The sequence below is a fragment of the Bison bison genome, unplaced genomic scaffold, assembly GCF_000754665.1.
Source record: "Bison bison bison isolate TAMUID 2011002044 unplaced genomic scaffold, Bison_UMD1.0 scf7180017864239, whole genome shotgun sequence".
Taxonomy (NCBI): domain Eukaryota; kingdom Metazoa; phylum Chordata; class Mammalia; order Artiodactyla; family Bovidae; genus Bison; species Bison bison.
The window spans coordinates 915,646-928,120 of NW_011494811.1; the positions used below are offsets into that span (position 1 = coordinate 915,646).

The 12,475-nt window shown below is 36.1% G+C and overlaps 1 protein-coding gene across 1 annotated transcript in view; it reads right to left on the reverse strand.

The window, feature by feature from the left end:
* Window positions 1-12,475, reverse strand: part of PCNX (pecanex homolog (Drosophila)) — a gene marked incomplete at its 5' end in the record, with an annotated part of 186,085 nt that overhangs the window by 68,271 nt on the left and 105,339 nt on the right. Inside the window, 5 exons of the mRNA XM_010846813.1 lie at window positions 4,093-4,184; window positions 6,966-7,076; window positions 7,559-7,730; window positions 9,217-9,249; window positions 12,149-12,302. Coding sequence (XP_010845115.1) covers window positions 4,093-4,184; window positions 6,966-7,076; window positions 7,559-7,730; window positions 9,217-9,249; window positions 12,149-12,302 — 562 coding nt within the window. The remainder of the gene's footprint in view (window positions 1-4,092; window positions 4,185-6,965; window positions 7,077-7,558; window positions 7,731-9,216; window positions 9,250-12,148; window positions 12,303-12,475) is intronic.

The following is a 12,475-nucleotide window of genomic DNA, read 5'->3' on the forward strand; positions in this document are numbered from 1 at the left end:
AACCAGTCCATTCTGAAGGAGATCAGCCCTGGGATTTCTTTGGAAGGAATGATGCTAAAGCTGAAACTCCAGTACTTTGGCCACCTCATGCGAAGAGTTGACTCATTGGAAAAGACTCTGATGCTGGGAGGGATTGGGGGCAGGAGGAGAAGGGGATGACAGAGGATGAGATGGCTGGATGGCATCACCGACTCGATGGACGTGAGTCTGAGTGAACTCCGGGAGTTGGTGATAGACAGGGAGGCCTGGTGTGCTGTGATTCACGGGGTCGCAAAGAGTCGGACACGACTGAGCGACTGAACTGAACTGAAAGATATGCAATAATGTTCCTCAATGAATCTAACTGTCCAAAAGTAACTTCTATGATCAATTTCTTGTGTATTCTTCCATAAATGCTCTATGTATATATAAGTTATTGGGTGTGTTTTTAAATAAAGGCACAAAGGGAACATTTATTTTTTGGCCTATTGCTTTCCTTTGTATTCATTCACACACACACACATACACACAGAGGAATATTACTCAACCTAAAAAAAAGGAAATCTTGTCAACTGCAACAACATGAATGAAACTGGAGGGCAATGTACTAGGTGAAATAAGCCACAAAGAGATTCACAAATACTGCATCTTAACATTTATATGTGGAATCTTAAAAAGGGGAAAAAAAATTAAACTCATAGAAGCAGAGAATAGAAAGGTGCTTGCCAGGGACTGGGAGGTAGGGGAAACAGGGAAAGGTTGGTAAAAGAGTACAAACAGCTGTAAGACAGAATTTAGGTGAACTGTGGGCAAAGTGGATAAACCGGGTCAAAAGGCACAGACTTCCCGTTTTAAGATGATTAAGTACTGAAAGGGTAATGCAGCGCAGTGATAGAGTTAATGGTGCTGCACTGCACATGTGAAAGTTACTAAGAGGACAGGATCTTAAAGGTTCTCACCGTAAGAAAAAATATTTGTGATTATCTATAGTGCCTTCCCTGGTGGCTCAGAAAGTAAAGAATCTGCCTGCAACGCAGGAGACCCAGGTTCAATCCCTGGGTTGGGAAGATCCCCTGTAGAAGGAAATGGCAATCCACTCTAGTATTCTTGCCTGGAGAATTCCATGGACAGAGGAGCCTGATGGGCTACAGTCCATGCAATTGCAAAGAGTTGGACATGACTGAGCAACTAACACACGGAGATACATATTAATTAAGATTTATAGTGGTGCTCATTTTGCAATATACATAAATATTAAAACTAATATAATGTTATTTGTCAATTATACCTTAATAAAAAATTAAAATAATAAGCTTTAAAAATTTTTTAAAAGATGAATAAGGTCTGAGAAGCTAGTAAGTAACACAGTGACTATAGCTGATAACACTGTATTGTAGAACTGAAATTTGCTAAGAGAGTAAACTTAAACATTCTTACCAAAAAAAATTAAAAAAGTAAATATGTGAGGTGATAAATGTGTTAACTTAATGGGGGAGTTCTTTCACAATTTATATGTATATCAAATCATCATCATGTGCACTTTAAATATCTTAATTTTTATTTGTCAACTACATGTCAATACAGCTTGGAAAAAAGAAAAATAATACATCTTAGAAATCCACATTTGCACATAAAAATCTATTTTTATTCATTTTCATGATCGTATGGTATTCTATTGTGGGGCTATACCATAATTAATTTAACTAGTCACAAATGACAAATATTGGGTCATTTACAGCTTTTGCTGTTATAAACACTGCTATGATAAAATCTTTGTATATAGTCTTTACTCATTTACATAACCAAATCTGCACATTGATTCTATTACAATGGGGGACATCTAAAACTAAAATAGTCTGGTATAAAATGCCATGGCCAAGAAAGAAGGAAAAAAATATATCTCCCTGCCTGTCTTAGGACACAAGGTACTAGTTGGCAGCTTTACAACTGCTGTTCTTTTCTACATAATTACAGTTAAACTGGCTTTTGGAAAATTAGAAAACTTACTGCACTGTTAACTTCTATGGCTGCAATTTCCAAATAATGACCCATTTTCCAAAACATACTCTCCAAACACAGATTTGAAAACTTTTATACCAGATGGTTTAGATGGTGTCCCTGGGAGAGCTTGGATTTGGATCTCATTCATTACCTCTAGTTCTTCTCTGGGCCACCAATCAAGCATCTCCCTCTAGGCTCAATTTCCTACCTCCCCTTTTAAATGCAATCAAGCCTCAGATCTTTCTTAGAAAACAAAACCCAGGAAACAATTGTCTCATGCACACAGGCTTCTCAACTATATTCTACAGAGAGTAGAACACATTTCCTTAATATCAATTCAAACCTAAATTTCTATTAATCTAGCTAGTTTCCTCAGCCAAAATACCAAAAAAAGCTATTTTGCTCAAGTCACCAATATCCTCTATTAAATGCCAAATTAAATAAAAATTTTTTCACGTTGTACCACCTCTGAAGTTTCCTTTGTTGGATTTTGTTTCATTCACTGCGTAATATTCACTGCTTAAATATTGGCATTTCCCAGAGTTCTATCTGTGTCCATTTTCTCCTGCCAACCCAGGGTAGCAATCTTTTTCTTATACTTTAATTTGCTGACGAATTCTAAATCTTTCCATCATTACCACAAATAACTACCATGTACCCCTGGATACCCCATTAATGCCAACAAATAAAAGTGTCTAAATGTAAACAATCCCCTTGCCCAGTAAACTCAAAGACTTCGAATCATGTGCATTAGTATCACTATGTAACAGGCTGTTCAAACCAGCACCCACCCAGAAGTCATCCCAGATCCTACTTGGGCTTTTTTCTTTTTAATCACTGAGTTCCCAAATACATTCACTGAGTCCAGTTGTCATGAAGTCTCTTATCATTTTAAGATGGCAGCACAAGTGACTCCCTACTTCTGATCCTACCTGCTTGTATTTCACACTGGGGACCAAGTAATCCTTCTAAAATGCAACACTGATCATTTCCTTGCCTTACCTCAAATTATTCTGATGGTCTTCCATCTCCACCCAATACGTTCAGGACAAAAGATATTTCAAAATCCAGTCGTTGCTTACCTTTCCAGCCTTACTGTAGGCCATCTTTCCTCATGTACCCAAATTTCCAGCAATTCCAAATTATTTGCTGTTTCCTGTACACAACACACTTTCTTTACAACTCGATGGTTCTTCATCCCTTGTTTCAACTAGCTAATTTCTACTGTCCTTCAAATTTTGGTAAAAAACCACCCCCTTGGAAAATCATCTCTAATCCCTTTAGGCTGAAGAGGATAATGTCTTAGTTCATATACCTGTAATACTCTGTTTTCACAGCCTTCATCCCCTCTATTCACCCTCAGTTAAGAGCTCAATTAACTTGTTAACCACAGTTAACATACCAGTAACTTAAAGGCAGAAAATGGTACTTAGCACAGAACTAGGCACATAGTAAGCACAGTAAATGCTACTGAGTCCATGAGTCAAGGAAGGATGCTATGAGCCCTTCTCATAACCCTTTCAACCCTATTATTCTCTGTTTATCTTGTATTCATCATTAAAAAGAATACCAAGAATTGTTTACGAGAAACCTAAAATTTTTACTTATAATTTGGTGACAATTACTTAAAAATGGAGCTAATAGGGCTCATCAGATTCTTCTAAACCAATAATGACATTAAATTTCAGTGCATTAATTTTTACTAGACTGAATCTTAAATTGCAGTACTTGAACTTGTTCTCTAAGTTTGAAAAAAATCTTGAAATGAAGAGTAATTACACATATTCTTAAGTAAAAATCTGAAATTAATTTCATATTGTTATCACCATGCCCCACCTCTATCCTAGACCAGCTTAGTTTTTAATAATCTGCTTCTAATATTAACCTATTATTACTGCACAGAAAAGAATTTTCTTTTAGTAATAATTAACTATAAAATTGCTTTCAAATTCAAACTAAATTAGAATGAGAATAATGCACAACATATGAAGACCATGGAAATTAATACTGAAGACATACCAGGAAAAAAAGTAATTAGTCAATTTAAAACAATCTTCATATATTAATAGAAAAGTAGCCCTAATGACAAAACATACTACACGTAATGCTCACCTTTAAGGCCCCATAACATAATCCATACAGTAAGGCTACTGCCACGACGCTACAGGCGAAACTGTAAAGCGCTGCAAGCAGGCTTGTGGTGGCTAGACAGGAGAGGGAGCAGAAATCAACATCCATAAACGTATACATGGGTGGAGAAAACTTGTATAAACAAGTCACTGAAAAGCACTTAAAATGATATGATACTGAGTATAATTAAATATCTACTTGCTCAATTTATGAAAATTGAGTTTCTCTTTATCCTGTCCTTTCAAAAAATTTTGAAATGATAAAGGTTTATTACAGACAATTTCTGATACAAGGTAAAATATATTCACCTTGGAAGGAATAAAGTAATAAAAATCTTTTTTTATTTTACTACTATATCTACAGTAGAAAAAATTATACCTATATTGTGCTTTAAGAATGTACCTTATTATTTATAAAAGTTTGGGAAAATAAAGTTCAAAGAGCCTCAAAAGAAACTAGAAATGTATTTTCACTAAAAGATGTTAGTCTGTCTATTTAAACAGAACTTGTGCTACCCACAGAAGTAAATTTATATTCCTATAATTAATTAATTCTCACAAAAAGTATAGATCTGACTAATTACTAACAACAAAAAAACAGATCCAATGGGATTACTAATAATAAGGAAGAAAGGATGGCTAAGATAACAGACTTCAACAGTAATTTTATATGGTGACCTTAAAAAAAACTACAAGAAAAATTTTTCTTTAGGAGATATTAAAAAGCTTATACCTTGCACAAGTTTATAAATTATGATGAAGCCCACTATTATAAATTATCTACACTAAACCTTCTCCATAGATTAATATAGCACCTATAATAGCCCCCCAAATACTCAAATTGCTTTCTACCCATTAAGTTGTGCTGAACACCAACTGTTCTTAATTCATGCACCTTCAAAACTTCAAACCATTAAAAATGCTCTAGATACACAGCAACATAGAAAAAGCTTAGTTTCTATTTAAAATTTAAACCATAATATCAACACTTTATCAGTAGAGGTAATTTCAATGCTGTACTTGGAAGATACAGACAGCAAAATGTGATGAATAAGGGTCAGTAATTTCTTTCCCTTTCATATTTTTTTTCCTAACTGTGCACTCATCTCTCAGTAAAATGTTGGATGGTTAAACTAAATAAAGGCATATTTTAACCTCAGTTAACCACGGACCAAACTGTTATTTTCAAGTTCTGCAGAACATTATTCCAGAATAATTTTATTTTCGTCTTATTTTGAAAATAAAATGTACATACAACAGGGGAATACATTTCTAACGGTATCAATTCATATTCACATATTCTACTCTAAAAGCAGAGATATTTCTAAAAATCTTATTTAGTAAAATGTAAAAGCATTCTGGTTTAGGTGTCCCACTTTTGCTTTATTGACTATGCCAAAGCCTTTGACTGTGTGGATCACAACAAACTGTGGAAAATTCTGAAAGAGATGGGAATACCAGAACACCTGACCTGCCTCTTGAGAAACCTGTATGCAGGTCAGGAAGCAACAGTTAGAGCTGGACATGGAACAACAGACTGGTTTCAAATCAGGAAAGAAGTATTGTTACCCTGCTTATTTAACTTATATGCAGAGTATATCATGAGAAATGCTGGACTGGATGAAGCACAAGCTGGAATCAAGATTGCTGGGAAAAGTATCAATAACCTCAGATATGCAGATGACACCACCCTTATGGCAGAAAGTGAAGAACTAAAGAGCCTCTTGATGAAAGTGAAAGAGGAGAGTGAAAAAGTTGGCTTAAAACTCAATGTTCAGAAAACTAAGATCATGGCATCTGGTATCATCACTTCATGGCAAATAGATGGGGAAACAGTGAAATAGTGGCAGACTTTATTTTTGGGGGATCTCAAATCACTTCAGATGGTGACTGCCGCCATGAAATTAAAAGATGCTTGCTCCCTGGAACAAAAGTTATGACCAACCTAGAATGCATACTAAAAACCAGAGATATTACTTTGCCAACAAAGGTCAGCCTAATCAAAGCTATGGTTTTTCCAGTAGTCATGAACGGATGTAAGAGTTGGACTATAAAGAAAGCTGAGCACTGAAGAATTGATGCTTCTGAACTGTGGTGTTGGAGAAGACTCTTGAGAGTCCCTTGGACTGCAAGGAGATCCAACCAGTCCATCCTAAAGGAGATCAGTCCTGAATATTCATTGGAAGGACTGATGCTGAAGCTGAAACTCCCAATACTTTGGCCACCTGATACAAAATGACTTGTTGGAAAAGACCCAGATGCTGGGAAAGATTGAAGGCAGGAGGAGAAGAGGACAACAGAGGATGAGAAGGTTGGATGGCATTACCGACTCAATGGACATGAGTTTGAGTAAATCCTGGGAATTGGTGATGGATAGGGAGACCTGGCATGCTGCAGTCCATGGGGTCACAAAGAGTCGAACATGACTGACCAACTGAACTGATTCTAACAATGAAACAAAGCTCTGAAACTAAATATATAGAATATCAAATGTATACACTAATTCAAAATGTAAACATAATGCCACATATCAGAGCTCAAACTACTTGATCTTTTATAAATATTTCATGAGTCTATATAAGTTCCATGTAACTCACTGTAACTTTAAGGTAACAGTATTTTAACACTTGTTACAAATCAACTCCATTATTCCCAGATCTTTCACTAAAGTAGCAGACTTGACTATTTTTTTCCTATCTACAAACTAATCCCTGTTCAATCTTTAATTACTAAATAGTGCATTTTCTAATTTCACTTCTAAAATAAAAACTGAAAAAGCAACTTAATGGTCAGTTTATTGTTTAATGATCTGTAAAAGTAATACTTTAAACTTAATTTTTATAAGGAAGTACTCACCATTACCACCAAAGATATGAATATCCAATTGTTCACAAAGGTACATTACAAATGTATTCACCTGAGGCAGGAGACCAATGAAAAATACTATTGGGAAACAGAGTGTAAACACTATAGAAGGAAAGAAAAGCAAGTTAAAAATAGCATGTCACATCCATCCCTTTGTTCATCTTAAGACCATAAAATAAATGATAAAAAGGAACCCAAAATTAACATAGATTATTAAGCAAGTTTCTTACAATTGCTTAAAACTACTAAGCAAATTTCTTAAAGTTACCATTTTAAATTATTTCTCTACATACCTGGCTGAGTATTAAATAATCTTTCCAACTATGAACAATTTGGTGTTTCATGTAATAGGAATCTGAGATAAAGATCCAAGGAAAATCTCTCATTCCATCGGCTATATTTGTTCATCATCAGTTTTTTCATTCCTAACACCCTATAGTTTTTTCGTTCTTTACTGAGAAGATGGCAATAAATAGCAAAATAAGTCCACTAAAACTATTTTTACCTATATAATCAGTCTACTGATCAGTGAATGGTTTGCATACAAATAATGTTAAGACCTACAATACCTTAAGATGACTCACCTATAACTAAATCCCTGGCCGATATAAGCACAAGAGGATTGGTGAAAGTTATTCCATATAATTTGAACTTGGTTGTCGTTAGGTTTCTGCTACCATAATCCAAGAGCCAAATAAGACCACAGCACAAACAGAAATAAACTGGTCTACTGTAGGCAATGATACGATTATGACCCTGAAAATGACATTAAAAAGAAGTCAGTTTAGTTAATTTGAAGAGTCACAACTAGCTACTGAGATCTTTGATGGCTTATATTCTGAAGATTCAAAATGTTTCCATACGAAGTCAGGTTTCTGACTGTGGCAGAAGGGAATTACAAATATGGAAAGGAGGAAGAACAGAATAAACCTTAGGATGTTAGATTGAAATTAAGTATCAGTATGAACTCATTGTTTTTAATAATGCAGACAGATGAAGAATAAATGTGTGACTATGTGTGTATACATATATTTTTCTAGTTTTATCCACTGAGAGGACCTAGTAGCAATGACATTCTAGTAATAAAGATTACTAGCAAACCGATCTTAGTTTATAAATAACAATGCTCACTAAAAGGAACCAAGGATCCACAGAGAAAAGGCTGGTTTCAGGCTAAGACGGGGAAAGTATAAGATGAGCCTGGTACAAATTATTGTGCTCCTAATGGAGAAAGAACTTTTAAAAATGATAAAAGTATGTCAAAAGGACAAGGAAGGCAGCTGATGGGTTCTCAATGGTCAAATCAGGGACAATTTGAACATCAAAAGTAATGATAGTAACATTATGGTCCATTTAATAAAGTAAGAGTCTGTGGATCCACACCAATACAAGAAAAGGGAAAGTTCTTACGATAAGAAGTCAACTAATAAATATAGAAGGAAACATGGACCTAAAAAAATCACTATTTGGTCACCAGCCAAGAAATATCAACAGATATTAAAAACAAGTCGGTGGAGATATACAGAGCAACAGGATATATACACAATCTCAAGTATCTCCTATATAGTTATTGACTACAAGAGAAAAATGATTAGAGTACTGGTTCTCAAGGGGCGGGGGCAGGCAGGGGGTGGGGGGAGATTTCACCCTCCAGGGGATGGCTGGTGAAGTCTGCAGACACTGTGGTTGTCACAACCAGGGTGAGTATGCTGTTGGCATCTAGTGGGTAGAAGTCAGAGATAATGCTAAACATCCTACAATGCACAGGACAGAGCCTCCCCACACCCAGCTTTCAACAGACAATTATCCAGCCCAGAATGTTAACACTGCAGAGTTTGAAAAACACTGCAGACACTACCCTTAAACAAAAGATCAGTTATCACCAGTAAAAGCATACATCAGTTATCATGTGCTTCCTTATATGATACACTGAGAACACATTGCTTTTGTAATATTTCTACCAAAAAAGCACAGCCTGTATCTAATAAGAAATATCAAAGTCAAATTGAAGGTCGTGTATAAAATAGCCTGTATCCATTAAAAATGTCAATATTGTGTCAAATACTGAGGAACTGCTCTAGATTAAAGGAGACTACCAAGAACAAATGCACAATCACCGAGTTTCTTCTGCCAATGAGAAAATACTACCACAAATCTTAATTCAATCTGACCTATGACCAAAAAAATGGTTTTTGAGGAATGTCAAGGAATCACAAGTTGTAGGTGTATCAGAGTGACTTACATGTCTAGGAGAAGAAGAATCTGGTTGAACACTCTGAAAAAGAACAGAAAGATAGATTATATTATTGAAGACCTGGGAATTTTACATTAACTTCCAAAATACCTGAAATAATTTTAAGTGAATATTCCATAGCTAAGTCATGACCTGTGGAGAAGGCAATGGCACCCCTCTCCAGTACTCTTGCCTGGAAAATCCCATGGGCAGAGGAGCCTGGTAGGCTGCAGTCCATGGGGTCGCTAAGAGTCGGGCACGACTGAGCAACTTCACTTTCACTTTTCACTTTCATGCATTGAAGAAGGAAATGGCAACCCACTCCAGTGATCTTGCCTGGAGAATCCCAGGGACAGGGGAGCCTGGTGGGCTGCCGTCTATGGGGTTGCACAGAGTTGGACACGACTGAAGCGACTTAGCAGCAGCAGCAACAGCAGCAAGCCATGACCTGTAGGTCATTAATTCTGCTGAAGCATCAACAGAAGATGAAACATCAGCTCCACTCAAATCCTTCCTAACACTTAACCTTATTATGTTTCTGAAATAGCATAAGATGATCTAGCATATGAAATAGCATAAGATGGATCTATCAGCATAACAGCTGATAGATCCATCTTACTCCTTGGCCCATTAGAACATCTAAGTACAATTAAGGCAGAATGCTTTCTTATGGCAACATCACTCCATTCAGGACATGCACAAACTATGAGTGAGCTTATAAAAAGGATTCCAGTTATGCCCCAAACTCAAGCTTACTGAACAATTCAATGGCAGTTGTATTAAGTATACATTTAATACGATGCATTTTCACATCAAACTCAAATTTAGGTTATATCCTTCTAAGAGACCATCAATTTTCCATAAAAATGTTCAAAAGGTATTATGCAGTTACCTCCCAAATGATGACTTTTCTCCCAAGTTGGAGTTCATTTTCAATAGCATACCAAAGAATTTCACTAGGACAGTCTATTGCCATCCTGTAATTCAACACTGGACTAAGATCACAGAGTTTGGCACATAGCCCTTGTCTGGTCTCTTTAAACTCAATTTGAATGTTTATCCTCCTAAAGCTCTGTTCCTGCCTTTCTTACTTCTGTTTATGATATTACTATTCTTGTAGTCAAGTAGATTTAAAAAATCTGAAATACTAAAAAAATCGCATTCATCTTTTTGCCTTTTCATATCTAACCATATTAAGCAGTGGACAAAATTAGAAAATTAGAAACACTGAACCCAGGGAATGAATTCAAATGGTTTAAGGCAATAAAGGGATGGTTTAATGGGAACTGAAACAAAAAGGCCAAAGTCCAGAAATTTTAACACAGAATCACCAAATTTAATCAGAGAGACTTTAGGTAATGCTATTAAAGGTCAAGAAGGAAGGAGCAGAGGCTCTAAGATCTGGGTTGGTGTACTACTACCAAATCCTAGAGGAGGAAATGGCAATCCACTCTAGTAGTCTTGCCTGCAGAATCCCATGGACAGAGGAGCCTGGTGGGTGACAGTCCATGGGGTCACAAAGAGTCAGACACAACTGAGTACACACACGTACAGACTATGATCAAAAGCAAAAGAACTGGGAGAGGAAAAGATCAGAAGACGACCGTGTGCCCTTTTCAGAATATGCCCAGCTTCCTCTTAGATATATACAACTAACGCTTATGAGAAAGGTGAAGACTGTGAAATAAAAATTCTGGACATGATTTATATAGAAGTATATAAGAGTGGCAATAAAAGAGGATGACTTCATTGGCAAGAAAGTGCAAACTGAAAAGAGGGCCAAATAAAACGCTAACAAATTCTCGTAAATTAAGAAGTGGTCAAAAGAACAAAGAGGCATCAACAAAGAAAAATAAAGTTACTTGAAAAGTAGGATAATCATGAGGGTAGTATAAGATCACAGATCAACAATGAGGAAAACATAAAAACAGAGCAGCACTCACAGAGAACGAAGACTAAGACCATAGATTTGGCAACTAGAGATTATTAGTGCACAAAGACTGTAATTTCAGTACTGCAATGAGGGAAAAAGTATGGATGGGTCTTGAAGAAATAGAGCAGTTGACACAGGTGGCTTACTCTAGAGGTCTACAAATGGAGAGAGAAGAAAGCAAGGATAGCTGATGGTGTAAACAGAACTAAACAAATAGTTCTCGGGATGGGATAGGGTTCTGCATGTTAGTATGTACCAGGCAAATAAACAGAACTGGCTAAGAAAGGGAAGAAAACAGTTCATGTTACCCATGCACAGTGAGGCTGCATGGAGGGTAAAAATTTAGGTATTTAATTCTCCCATTTATGGAAAGCTTAAAATTGGTTATTTCAGAGCCACTATTTGAACAAAAGTAAAGGGATGCCAATCATGTGCTCTTGGTGTCCTCAAAGAATAAATATGCTAGTTTTGACATTATTCTATCTACCAATGATGGATTTTAACAAATTTCACCTACATAAGAGAAGACTCAAATATGAGACTAGGAGGGTTAATGTTGATAAATTAAAAAGAAATGAATTTCAAGAACTCAAATTCTTGGGAATTCCTGGCAGTTCAGTGGTTACGGCTTAGTGATTTCACTGCTGGGGTCTGGGTTAAATTCCTAGTCAGGGAACTAAGATTCCACAAACCATGTTCAGTTCAGTTCAGTTGTTCAGTCGTGTCTGACTCTGTGACCCCATGCGGCAATGCCAAAAAAAAAAACACCTCTTTCTTTTGATAAGTGCCCAAATATTTAATACAAAAAAAAGTTTGGGAAGTTTAATTCACATATCATTTTTTTAAGTTTATATGTCCCTTTTGTTCCTTACCCAATCTAATGTAAACATCCAAGGAAAATAAATCTAAAAGTTATATTCTTAATGTAATTCAATGAATGATACAAAATCTTCTGCTTTTTAACACAGCTACTATGCCAAAGCCTGAAGAGAAGAGAGATGCTGGTACCTTAAGCAGTGAGTACTGACAGCTGGCTATCACCAGGCAGAACTGGAAGACCCAGATATCTCTGAAGAAGCCTTGTATAAGAAGAATGGATCCCAAAAAAGCCACAAGAATAGCCAAGATGATAGCTAACACATTTTCCAGGATCTCACGATTTCTGTAGACAGAAAAAAATTATCAGTAAGTACATGATCAATATAAGAAATGAATTAGAGTGAAAAGGGGGAAGACATCCATATGAAGTTCATATTATATTTGGTACGATGTTTTTTTTTTTCCTTTGTCCTAGGTTTGAACAAGGCTTTGGCTCATACCGAAAAAGTATGCCCG